At 42.8% G+C, this 12,589-nt stretch overlaps 1 protein-coding gene across 1 annotated transcript in view; it reads right to left on the bottom strand.

Annotated features, from left to right (window-relative positions):
* Window positions 1–12,344, bottom strand: part of LAMA1 (laminin subunit alpha 1) — a 90,509-nt gene extending 78,165 nt beyond the window's left edge. Inside the window, exons 1-2 of the mRNA XM_075705051.1 lie at window positions 12,254–12,344; window positions 11,829–11,941 (exon numbers count right to left, since the gene is read on the bottom strand). Of these exons, the coding sequence (XP_075561166.1) occupies window positions 11,829–11,941; window positions 12,254–12,344 (204 nt within the window). The remainder of the gene's footprint in view (window positions 1–11,828; window positions 11,942–12,253) is intronic.
* Window positions 12,345–12,589: the final 245 nt, after the last annotated feature.

Here is a 12,589-nt window from a genome sequence, read left to right as displayed (position 1 = left end):
GTTCAGCACAATCTCAAAATTTCATCAGTTAAGTGAATACCAAGAATTATAATCCAGCTTCCATGGAGAGCCCCTTTTAAATGTAACTTATATCATGCCAAGAAGCTCCAACTGAAAAAAATGCTAAAATACATGCTTTTAAAGGGAAAAGAACAGAATTCGGGCAGACCCCAAGACAAGCAACTGTATTCCCTAAATACAGCCTGGATTTCATTGATTCAGTTAGTGGTAGCTGAGTTATATACCTGTTTCGCACTGGGTTATGCACAAGCAGAATCTGGGGTATCATCATTTCAGTACCCCTAACCTGAAGGCATTTGTATATGACAAGAGTTGCTTGTATGGGTATTTTCTCCATCACAGAAGAGAACTGCAGAAAGCTATTAAAACTATGGAAGTTTTATTGGCTGAGCTTAGGAACTGCTATGCACCTCCAAGTTCCTTTGAAGTAAATCATCTCTCTCAAATGCATAAAAAGATGCAAGATTGGAACCCCAGGTTTTTTCCAATGCCATGGTAGAAAATTTCCTCAAAAACTCATGTCTTTTGTTTGTTTATTTTTCGTCTCTGCCTGCTGTCAACTAAACTACTTCCTTACTTATTACACAGTCAGCTGAACAACAAATGATCTACTTTTGATTACACTGAGATTTTTCAAGACCCATTATAGTCTGCAGCTGATGTAGCTAGTTTTAAATCCAGTTCCAACTAGTAATAATGAGCTATCCTTCATCACAAACTAACCACAGCCAGTGCTGCAGAAATAAAAGACATTCACAAGAGTATGCAAGTTAAATTTATTTTAAATATCAAGTTCCTTGGGGGGGGGGGGGGGGGGGGGGAGAAAGCCAGTTAAACACAAAAATTTTCACAGCAACTGTGCACATATTCAATGCACAATTCAATAAATTAAATCTTTTCAAGTCAACATTTTTCCAGAAAAACAGTAGCCATATTTGGTACTCAAGACATCTAGGGATTGATTTTTCCTCCGTGCCTACAGTTCACCAACAGCTGAAATGAGGATATTTGACACTATGAACCCAAAAGAGGCCTTCAAAAATCAGTGAATGGTTCTATAAGCATCTAAGTATGCACAGTGTAGAAAAATCACTGACTTCTTTTCCTGAGGATCCTCCCAACTCTCTTCCATTACACACATAGCCCATAGGTAACCAAAAATACTTCAGAGGTAAATTCATGGGACAATGAATATAAGCAACACCAGGAAAATCTGTGAGCCCCTGAATAATACAGGTTAAATATAGAAATGAAGGATTTTGTATAAATGCTCCTGCAGTCAAGAAGTCACAAGACAACCTATCAGTAGGAGTTATATACTCAGGTATTATGTTCCCAAGCAAGGGAATAAAGCTGGAGGAAGGGATTAAGGTGTTCCCAGTATTTGCAGATTAAGGTGTTTTAAGGAATGTCAGCAGATAAGAGGTTTCACAGACCTCATATCCCACAGCCTCTGCAACCCAAAATGGATCTGAACCAGGAACACCATGTAATGCAAGCTTCCCCACATCCTCAGAGCACTTCTTTACAGATTTTTCCTTTTACAAATTCTTCAGGTTTGAACATGAGCAAAGGCAGTTTCTTACCACTTTCCACATCCATTCAGTGTCCACCAATCAGCCACATGATAAACTTGAGCTGTGTGGCAAGAGCTAATGATTTGTACACTTTAATTTGACTGTATAGCTTTCCCAGAACTCATTTCCTTATTGAGCTACAAGGGTAAAAAGGGCAAGCCAAAGCAAGTTAGCAATTCCCAAGCAGGCATAGATTAAAAGTGTCATTTTACAGGCATTTCAATCCCAGCTGTAAAGACCAGCCAAATAAACTTGTACTGAAGAACCTCTTCTTTGTAGCTGCAATATAGCGTAACAAGCCACCTCTGCTTTATTTAGCCTTTCTAAAGACGTTGTTTCCCTGAATGCAGATCCAGCAACACCAAGTGCATTATTCTTGAAGGAGATTTATAAATGAACGCTTCTCCCCATTCATCAGGAAATTCTGCATATTTTTTTGCTCAAGACTGTAAACTCAGCCAGCAGTGGCCATGCAGCAGATGCTAGCCAAAAGTCCCCATTCCCAAGGGCATGGTCAGTGCTCTACAACGCACATAAATACATGCCCTGGCAAGCACAGTTTTCCTGGTAGCCTTTTTGGATAAAGACTCCCAGTTCTACTTTTCAATTTACACAAATGGAGACAACGATAAGGGAAGATTCTGTCTTTTCATATCTATGAGTACTTGAGCCTCAGGCTCCAAAAGTAAAAAGTTAAAGGGAAAGATGAGTCCCAACACATTATTTTTTTTTTCTAAATTTCAGAAATGTTTAACCTATTAAGAATGGAGGTACCAACTGCTACTTCAAATCTACACCCCAATTCAAATCCAAATTGCACCTGACCTTGAAAAAACCTGAAAGGAGGATATGATTTTAGGACCTCAGGATCACTTTCAGTGTCCTGTTTCATACCTTACTGAAATCACACTGGCATAACGTAAACCACATAATGCAGAAGACTGCAAAATGAACAAGCCTGGAGGAATGCAAGGTTCTTGGCAGACTGCTTCTTCCTCCCCAAACAGACTGCTGAAATTTATAATAGTCAGCATTTATTTTAATTCATTCTAATTTCACAAAGTAGCTGTCCAGAGGAGTCAAACTCAGGCAAAAATGCTGTTTTTATCTAAACCTGCTGCTGCTCATTTTGTTTCTGTAGAATTGCCAGCGTAGGAAGCGCAAGGTCATAAATCAAATCTTAGTATCCTGTACATCAATACTACACCTCATTGTTAAACTACTCTTTCCCCAGCTCTGGATCTTTGCCATACATTTAATGGAAGGGCGGGGGGGCGGGGGGGGGGTGGGGGCAGGGGGAGCAGAGAATACAAAAAAGGAAATATTATCATACATCTGTGTTCTGGAAAGACTGAAAGGCACACCAGAATACATGTACCTAGTTCTTATGATCCATGTGAGCTAAAATATCATGACTTACCCACTGGCTACCCTTACAAAATGCTTAGCATTAGTTATAAATAGCAGACTGCAAAGGAGAAAGATCAAAACTGCAATTTCGATACTGATTTTATTAGCCAGCCCTCTTTTCTTAATAAGATTCCATCAAACTGCTCTTCAGTCCAGCTGGTTTTAGATTAAATAAACTAAGTGCAAGGTAGAATATTAGCTGAAAGAATTTCCTCCGCTCACTTCAACTTTGAGCCAAGAGATGAATGAATGCAGCCAAATACAGGACACAGACTGTGGCCAGAACTGCACCTAGGGTAAATGGGAGTAGAGCCAGTTTTCGCCAGCTATGGGAATCTTCCCCATGTTTGCCAGGCAAGGCTATGTTCCAGCACTCACCAACTCCAATGCTGGATTATATCTCTAAACTGTACATTGGTAACAATCCCAAGAAACAATCCATTCATCTTACTGCTACAAGTTCTGGTAATTACTCAAAAAACATAAATAACGACCAGATGGTCATTCTTCACATCACAAAAGGGTGTGAGCATATTTTGTATTCCGGCAAGGAAAGTTAAAGGACATATTTACTATAATACACTACTTTGCAGATTTAATGCTCAAAGCTTGAAATGTAAAAAAAAGTACCAATGCTAAAGATATACTACAACACATATAGTTACAGGTACTGTCTTTCAGGAATACTTTTAAAGGTCCTAGAAGAGTAGTTTAACTCATTCTCAAGCAAATTTATGAAGTAAACAGTTACTAAAATCACTACAGTCCTTCATATGCTTTTCTTTTGTTGCTCTTTATTTGTGCTGACTCACTTAAAGTAAGCACACCAGGTCAGCTCTAATAACTCATTGACTTCAAGCGATCTCTATTAACCAAATCCTTTCTCACAGAGCAGTAATTTACATTCAGTTTGCATAGCCCTAGATGCCTTCTCTCTCTCAAACTCTCTTAGGAAAACACAGAAGAAAGGCCCCTTGGGGGAAACTTTTCAAATCGAATTAGTGAAACTGAGCATGGGTCAGGAGAGGAAAGGTAAGTATTTGGTGAAACATCAACAGCCCTAAGGCTGGAGAATAAAAGATTTAGAGGACAACTCAGCTAGTCTGTTTCCAAAGTGAAAATGTTCTAGGAGGACAAAAGCTAAGGCATTCCTGCCTCCTTCGTTTATCCTTCCTGTTTGTCCATTTACAAACCAAACACAAAGCCAACTCTTCAAACAAGAAAGTCCTACCCAAAACTTCTGTCACTGACAAAGGATACCCTGTGATTATGTTCCTACAAGTTCTGCTTTCTAATTAAAGAGCAAACTAGGCACTTGTTTAACCTATGCTTCATTTTAAAACATCAAAGTTAAACCTTCTGTTTTAATCTTTAAAATACCTTTCAAGCAGGGTCTAGAGATCTTGCAAAAGCTTGTTACCAACTGTACACCTCAAGTATGCGTTTCTTAGTTAACAAAGCTTCTTCCAGAGTTTGGAAGCATCCCCATATTAATAATGGATTGCTGAGCTATGATTTTCAAACAGCTTAGATAGGCCAACACATAGATCTGTTCAAAGCAAAATAACAACAAACACCCAAGAAAAACACGTTTTCTTCAGAAATTCTTGCAGCAGGATAGGAGACTTCTGATTCTTCCATGTCTAACAGACAAATTAATAAATGGGTGTCGTGGTTTAACCCCAGCCAGCAACTAAGCACCACACAGCCACTTGCTCACTCTCCCTGCCAGCAGGATGGGAGGAAGAGAACTGGAAAGGTAAAAGTGAGAAAACTCGTGGGTTGCGATAAGAATAGTTTAATAATTTAAATAATAATTTTAAAAATAATAATAATAATAATAATGATGCAAAGAAAAGGAAAATAACAAAGAGAGAGAAATAAAACCCAAGAAAGACAAGTGATGCAAATGAAAACAATTGCTCACCACCAACAGACTGATGCCCACCCAGTCCCTGAGCAGCAGCCGCCTGGCCAACCTCCCCCTAGTGTTATTGCTGAGCATGACATCTTATAGTACGGAATATCCCTTTGGACAGTTGGGGTCAGCTGTCCCAGCTGTGTCTCCTTCCAACTTCTTGTGCACCCCCAGCCTACTCGCTGGTGGGGTGGTGTAAGCAGCAGAAAAGGCCTTGACTCTGTGTAAGCACTGCTCAGCAGTAACTAAAACATCCCTCTATTATCAACACCGTTTTCAGCAAAAACCCAAAGCATAGCCCCATACTAGCTAGTGCGAAGAAAATTAACTCTATCCCAGCCAAAACCAGCACATTCTCCATCCCTTATTCCATACCATTTATGTCGTACTCAGGTCTCACACTATCCAATATATCCTCATTAACCACCAACCCCCTTCCCATCCTTTGATACAATACACAGATATTGTTCCCTTAGTCTATGGACCACCCCTGTGAAGTGTCTGTAAAATGTCTAGAAATGTCCATTGAGTTCATTTAGTCCGTGACTTTGGGCTCCATCTGTTACAGTGGTCACTCAGGACAGGACAGGTGGTGTGTTGTGTAGGGTCATCAGGCACCAAAGCCAGCTCAGGTTGGGTCACTGTTGTACTTGCACTGCTTCTTGTAAGACTTGTCCTCCATTGGTTCAGGTGGTTCCTGCTATAGTAAATCCTACAACATGCAACTCAAATCATGGATTATTTTCACCCAGGATTATAACACCTTGGGGTACACATCGGACTCCCCCATCCTTCTGCATTACCCACCAAGTCCTTGAGCAAAAACAATCCCACAAAATAGGTTTACCCTTTCCTGAGGAAGGAATAAGCCAGACTGTTTTTCCCAACAAGTTCCTTATATGTACTACGGGGATCTTACCTCCTTCCACAGTATGCAGGGGTTTTGATTGGGCATGGCCAGGGCGACTGGCAGATCCTCTAGTGTTAACTAACCAAGTGGCATCTGCTAAATGTGTATCCCAATGCTTGAATGTCCCACCACCCATTGCTTTCAGCGGAGTTTTTAACAGTCCATTGTGTCGTTCCATTTTTCCGGAGGCTGGTGCATGACAGGGGATGTGATACACCCAGTCAACACCATGCTCCTTGGCCCAGGGGTTTATGAGGTTATTTTGGAAATAAGTCCTATTGTCTTAAATTCTTTCAGGGGTTCTGTGTTGTTATAAAACTCGCTTTTCAAGGCCCAAGATAGTATTCCAGGCAGTGGCATGGGTCACAGGGTATGTGACCAGTAGTCGCTTCCACCATTGTAAGCACATGGAGCTTGCCATGGTGGGTTCATGGCAGTGTGATATAATCAGTCTGCTAGGCTGCCCCATATTGATACTTCAGCCATTGTCCTCTATACCAAAAAGGGTTTAGCTGCTTAGCTTGTTTGATTATGGCGCACGTTTGACATTCATGGATAACCTGTGCAATGGCATCAATAGTCAAGTCCAGCCCTTGATCACGAGCCCGTTTGTATCTTGCATCCCTTCCCAAATGTCCTGACGTGTCACAGGCCCATCGAGCTATAAATAACTCACCCTTATGTTGCCAGTCCAGATCCACCTGAGCCACTTCAATTCTAGCAGCGCGGTCCACCTGCTGGTTGTTTCGATGTTCTTCAGTGGCCCGACTCTTGGGTACGTGAGCATCTACTTGATGTACTTTTACAACCAGGTTCTCTACGCGGGCAGCAATATCTTGGCACAATGCGGCAGCCCAGATGGGTTTGCCTCTGTGTTGCCAGTTGCTCAGCTTCCATTGCTGTGGGCACCCCCATAGGGCATCTGCCACCATCCGTGAGTCAGCATAGAGATAAAGTACTGGCCACTTTTCTCGTTCAACAATATCTAAAGCCAGCTGGATGGCTTTCACCTCTGCAAATTGACTCAATGCACCCTCTCCTTCAGCAATTTCTGTGACTTGTCATGTAGGACTCCACACGGCAGCTTTCCACCTTCAATGTTTTCCCAGAATACAACAGGATCCATCTGTAAACAGGGCATATTGCTTTTCATTTTCTAGTAATTTATTATACAGAGGGGCCTCTTTAGCACGAGTCACCTCCTCTGGCGACACTCTGAAGTTTTGGCCCTCCAGCCACTCCATGATCACTTCCAGGATTCCTGGGCAGTCAGGGTTTCCCACTTGAGCCATTGCATTATCAGGGGGACCCACTTACTCCATGTACCTTCAGTAGCGTGATACGTAAAGGGGACCCTCCCTTTGAACATCCATCTGAGCGCAGGCAATCAAGGTGCCAAAAGGAGCTGTGCTTCAGTACCAACTACTTCTGAAGCATCTCAAATTCCTTCATATGCTGCTAATATTTGTTTTTCAGTTTGAGTGTTAACGGGCTTCAGATCCCCTGTATCCCTGGCTCCAAAACCCTAGAGGTCAACCTCAAGTCTCTCCAGGCACTTTCTGCCAGAGGCTCCAGGTGGGGCCGTTATCCCTGGTTGAAGTGTAAAGCACATTTTTCACATCTTCTCCTGCCCAGACTGGCCAAAGTGCTACTGCACAAACTATCTCACGTTTAATTTGTTCAAAGGTTGCTGCTGCTCAGGGCCCCATTCAAAATCGTTCTTCTTCCAGGTCACTCGATAGAGAGGGCTTACGATCAGTCTATAACCTGGAATATGCATTCTCCAAAAACCCACAACACCTAAGAAAGCTTGTTTCTTTTTTGTTAGTTGGTGGAGACATAGCTGTTATTTTATTTATCACATCCATTGGGATCTGACAACGCCCATCTTGCCATTTTATTCCTAAAAACTGGATTTCCTGTGCAGGTCCTTTGACCTTACTTTGTTGCAAAACCAGCTTTCAAAAGAATCTGGATTATTCTTCTCCCCTTCTCAAACACTTCCTCCGCTGTGTTGACCCACACCATGATGTCATCAATACACTGCAGGTGTTCCGGAGCTTCACCCTGTTCCAGTGCAGTGTGTAGCAATCCATGACAAATGGTAGGGCTGTGTTTCCACCCCTGGGGCAGTTGATTCCAGGTGTGCTGAATACCCCTCCATGTGAAAGCAAATTGTGGCCTGCACTCTGTTGCCACAGGGATTGAGAAAAAGGCGTTGGCAATATCAATTGTGGCATACCATTTGGCGGCCTTTGACTCCAGTTCATATTGGTCTGGTACAGCAGCACTCAGCAGCAGTGTGAATTCATTCATGCCTCATAGTCCACTGTCACCCTTCACTCCCCATTAGGTTTTTGCACTGGCCATATAGGACTGTTAAAGGATGAATGAGCCTTACTGATCACTCCTCGAGTCTCCAGCCGCCAGATCAACTTATGGGTGGGAACCAGGGAGCCTCAGTTGCTGCAATATTGTCACTGGCACACTGTCATGGTAGCAATTCGCACCTGCTGTTCTTTAACCCACAGCAACTCCACCATAGACAAATGCTCTGAGAGACCAGGCAAGCTAGACAGCTGTTTAATCTTCTCTGTACTCAAGGCAGCTGTACCAAAAGCCCATCAGTACCCTTTTGGGTATTTGAAGTACCCTCTCCTGAGGTAGTCTATGCCAAGGATGCACAGAGCCTCTGGACCAGTCACAATAAGACACTTTTGCCACTCATTCCCAGTTAGGCTTACTTCAGCCTCCAACACAGGCAGTTCTTGGGATCCTCCCATCACTCCAGAAATACCAATGGATTCCACCCCTTTGTAATCTGATGGTATTGGAGTACACTGTACACCAGTACTTTATACTCCCACGGGGCTGATGTGCCAGGCCATCGAATCCACACAGTCCAGTAAACCCAGTTGTCCCTCTCCTCTGCCTGGCTCAAGGCAAGGCCCCTCTATTCCTGGTCAGAGTCTTCATTACTTGATTTTTGTAACTGCAAAACGAAGTCGCTTTATCAGGATCAAAAGTAAGATCAGCCCTTCTACTCTGCCCAACAGACACTAGAGCAGTAATTTTCCTGGATGGATGCTTTTTGGCTGTTCTTCCTTGCAGTTCCTGTACCTAAGCTTCTAGTCTCCAGGTAGGTCCACCATCCCGCTTCCTCATGTCCTCCCCTTGGTCACGCACGAAGAACCACAGGGTTGCACATGGTGTGTGCCACCAGTGGCCTCTCCCTTGAACAGAAAAAGGCTGACTTAATAGCTGAGGCTTTGGTTGGAGTGCATGAGGAAGACCTGCCCTTCCCGGCTTGCTTGGACATTTTTTGGGTGAGTCTGTCCAAAGCCAAGACACAGGCCCACATGCAGGAAGTGAGACTTTCTTTATATTCTCAGAGTTGTCTGGCCAGTTCATCTACAGTTGGTGCCTCTGTGTCTCTCCAGCTCATTATCACCAGGGTGTGGGTGTATGATGTTGGTGCATTTCATACAAACTTTCACCACAGGGACTGCATGCACTGGATTTCATCCGGGTCTTTGGATGCCTGGTCATTATCCGGGTTGTGAGCTAATTCCCTCAGATACTGGATAACTCAATGTTGGTCCATTTGCTGCAGGAATTTGCAAGTTCTTCCTTGAAGGGATACCTGTGCTTCACACTTGACAGGAGTCACCGCCAAAGACTGAGGACTCCTGCTTTTTTTTCCAATCCCTTTGTCAATGGTCTTATCCTTAGCAAGGGACCCTAGCTGCCAGGCTTCCTTACCTTCTAATTCCTGACTACTGACCCCCATATCCCAGCACTGGAGGAGCCAGCTGAGAATTAGCTCACCTGGTTGACAGCTAAAATCTTTTCACATATCTCACAGCTCACTTAGGGATAGGGATTGGGTGGTTTCCGTCTCATTTATGATTTCTGTCTCTTCCTCCTCCTGTTCTTGTGACTGCTCTGCTGCAGAATAGGCTGCCTCTTCCAATTCTTTCTCCTGCTCCGTCTTAGGAGAAGCTTCTTCATTCCCTTACTAAACAAGCTGACTTTTGTTTCCATTGTTTCGTTTTAGTTATAGGGGCCACTGATATAGTGTCTGGTTTAACCATAATGTCTGTTGGTTTGTTTTCCCTCTCTTCACCCTGAGGGTGCTGCATAGTATCGAGTAGTGTTTGGCAGATGCTGGCCAGGGCCCAGCACGGTGCGGTAAGTTGGAATAGCCATGGATATTTTTTTTTTTCCCCCCAAACATTCTATCACTTTATCAGGATCCTGTAGGTGTTTGGGAGTGAAGTTCCAGACCATTGGAGGTGAGAAGTTCTCTAGATACCTGCCCGTATTCTCGCATGTGCCATGCTACCCATGACCATAACCTCACAGAGCCTGGGTCATAGTCCTAAATTGCTTGTTAACCTTAGACAAAACCAAAGCAGTATTCCTAAGAAATACCAATAGAACTATTTTAACTAGGCAAGAATGTTCAAGATACTGAGGAGTTATTGTAACAAGGGAGAAAACATCACAGAATAAGGTAGCGAAGGTGCTATTCTGTATTTTGTCCACAAAAAATGTCTCAGAGGAAGAAGTATAATTGTTAATTGTCTCTATGAGATGGTACCCGAAGTATAGTAACGGCTTCAGTACAGAGCCCAAATACCAGATTAAACTCAAGGTCAGTGTTTTAGTAACAAATCTCCCAGGCAAAACATCACTAATCACAATTAGTAAATGCTCTACAGCTTAGCAGCCTCCTGCCTAAGAATGATGAATCCCTCCAAGCTTTGCCATAAAGTGCCAAAACAGAGGAGCCAACTTCTGCCCAGACAGTTCCAGCCTCCCCAGGGTCAGAAAACACTGTTTTAGGGATACAATCCCTAACTCTTCAGAACAACTGACAGCAAAAGTACATAGTAGATACAATATAGAACATTTCTTCCCAGTGCTCCTTCCAACAAAAGAGTGATCAGAATCAGTCAGAAGAGAAGCACAGAAAGTGGCAAATCAACTTTTCTTTCAGCAACACTTAACTTTGCCACGTTTTATGCATGTTTTGCTTTCTAGTCCTAAAAGATATCCCTCAACTGAGGAAAGTCTGTGTTTCCAGGGTTCTGGAAATCCTGCAATTGAACTTTCTGACATTTTACACTTCAATCTGACGTTGCATTAACAGGTTTACATATTTAATGTAAATACGCAAAAATACTGAGAAATCTAAACAGAAGAGTTTAACTTGAGATCTACTGTGAGATAATTGATGTGAATACAATAATCCTCCAGTCACTTACCTTTCTCTCCTCCTCTGAAACTCAGTATCTGAGTTAGAATACCTATGGATCAAAATAATTCATACATGGAAGTATATTGTGCTCTGTTTTCTTACAGTAAATGTCAAATGTTTCTAACATGACCTACTCCAAATCATTTACTCTTTCACTAAGAAACTGTACAATGATCAGGTGACAGGCTGTTAGAGTTAATAAACAGAAACAGACGCATCCTCACATATAAAATCTGCACTTACGACAATACCCTGAAAACACCGTTTGCTGCTTGAAAATAAGTCTTTGATAACCTAGACTTCAAGTAACCTGCATGAAATCAAAGTTGGAGGAAAACAGTGTCAGAGGACTGCTGGGAAAAAGACAGCAGGGTCAGGCAAAGGAAGGTTACCAAGACAGAAGGAACACCTGCGTAAACACTGTCATCCACACATATACAATTGTTAGCATCATGAATTAAAACAACCTGTGACCTATATGCTTACAAACATAGTCACTTCCACTCTAGTCTGACGGGAATGAAATCTCCAAGGTGTTCTAGAACAATAATTGAAAAACACATCTGTCCAAAATCAGTTCATATTAGCTTTAACTTTCCATGTTTAACTATGTGCTACTACATGGCTAACTGCTAAATATCCCACCATCTAAACACAGAAGAACTGCGATCAATTGCTTTGGCTTATATCCTACATACAATAAATAACACTCACCTACATGTTACTCACCTGCCTTAAATCCAAGGTGATGGTGACCCAGTGGTATTGCCTCCCATTCTGAATGCTGGGACTTTGCCACCAGTTATTGGTACCATCAATTGCACTGGAAATTGGGTGCTGCTCTGTTTTAAAGCAAAAAATGAAATATCTTTTGAAAATACATCTCACTGAGCGCAATTTCTTCCCGTCATAAAGAAGTAAAAGCTGAAATCTGCCCCCAGACAAAAGGGCCGTCACTGGACTCTGCGGTGCTTAACAGTGATTTAAGGTGCTCACGCTTTCTGTCAGCCCTTTGCTCAAAGGTAGTTTCACTCGTGTAGCAGAGAGACTAACAGTAAAAAGTATTTGACCCCAACGCACCCTGTACTCACAGGGAAGGGTCAAAAAGAATGACACAGACCAATGAAACCAAAAGAAAACCACATGAAACTTGCCTTTGGGATTGGCACTGTGGTGGTCGCAGACGCGGCACTGCGCGTTGCGCAGGGGCCGTCCCGGGACGTGCTCCACCAGTTTGCAGAACATCTCCGGTCCCTTCTCCCCACAGGTGGCATTGGTGGAGATGTGAGCGTTGCTGGCCAGGTTCAAAATGGCAGGGAACAGGCCTTGAAAGAAGTAACAATCGTCAGCCACATCATAAGGCAAGCAAAATACAGACACGGGTATGAGACAGGTCTCTGAACATACAGGGTTTCATGACAAGCTTCTAGCCTAGAGTCAGAGATACAGCAAAACACAATGAAAACAATTTATTTTTTGAAAAGATCAGC

This window comes from Pelecanus crispus, chromosome 2, assembly GCF_030463565.1.
Source record: "Pelecanus crispus isolate bPelCri1 chromosome 2, bPelCri1.pri, whole genome shotgun sequence".
Lineage (NCBI taxonomy): Eukaryota > Metazoa > Chordata > Aves > Pelecaniformes > Pelecanidae > Pelecanus > Pelecanus crispus.
The sequence above is the reverse complement of the archived record's forward strand: the minus strand, read 5'-3'. Positions and strand labels throughout refer to the sequence as shown.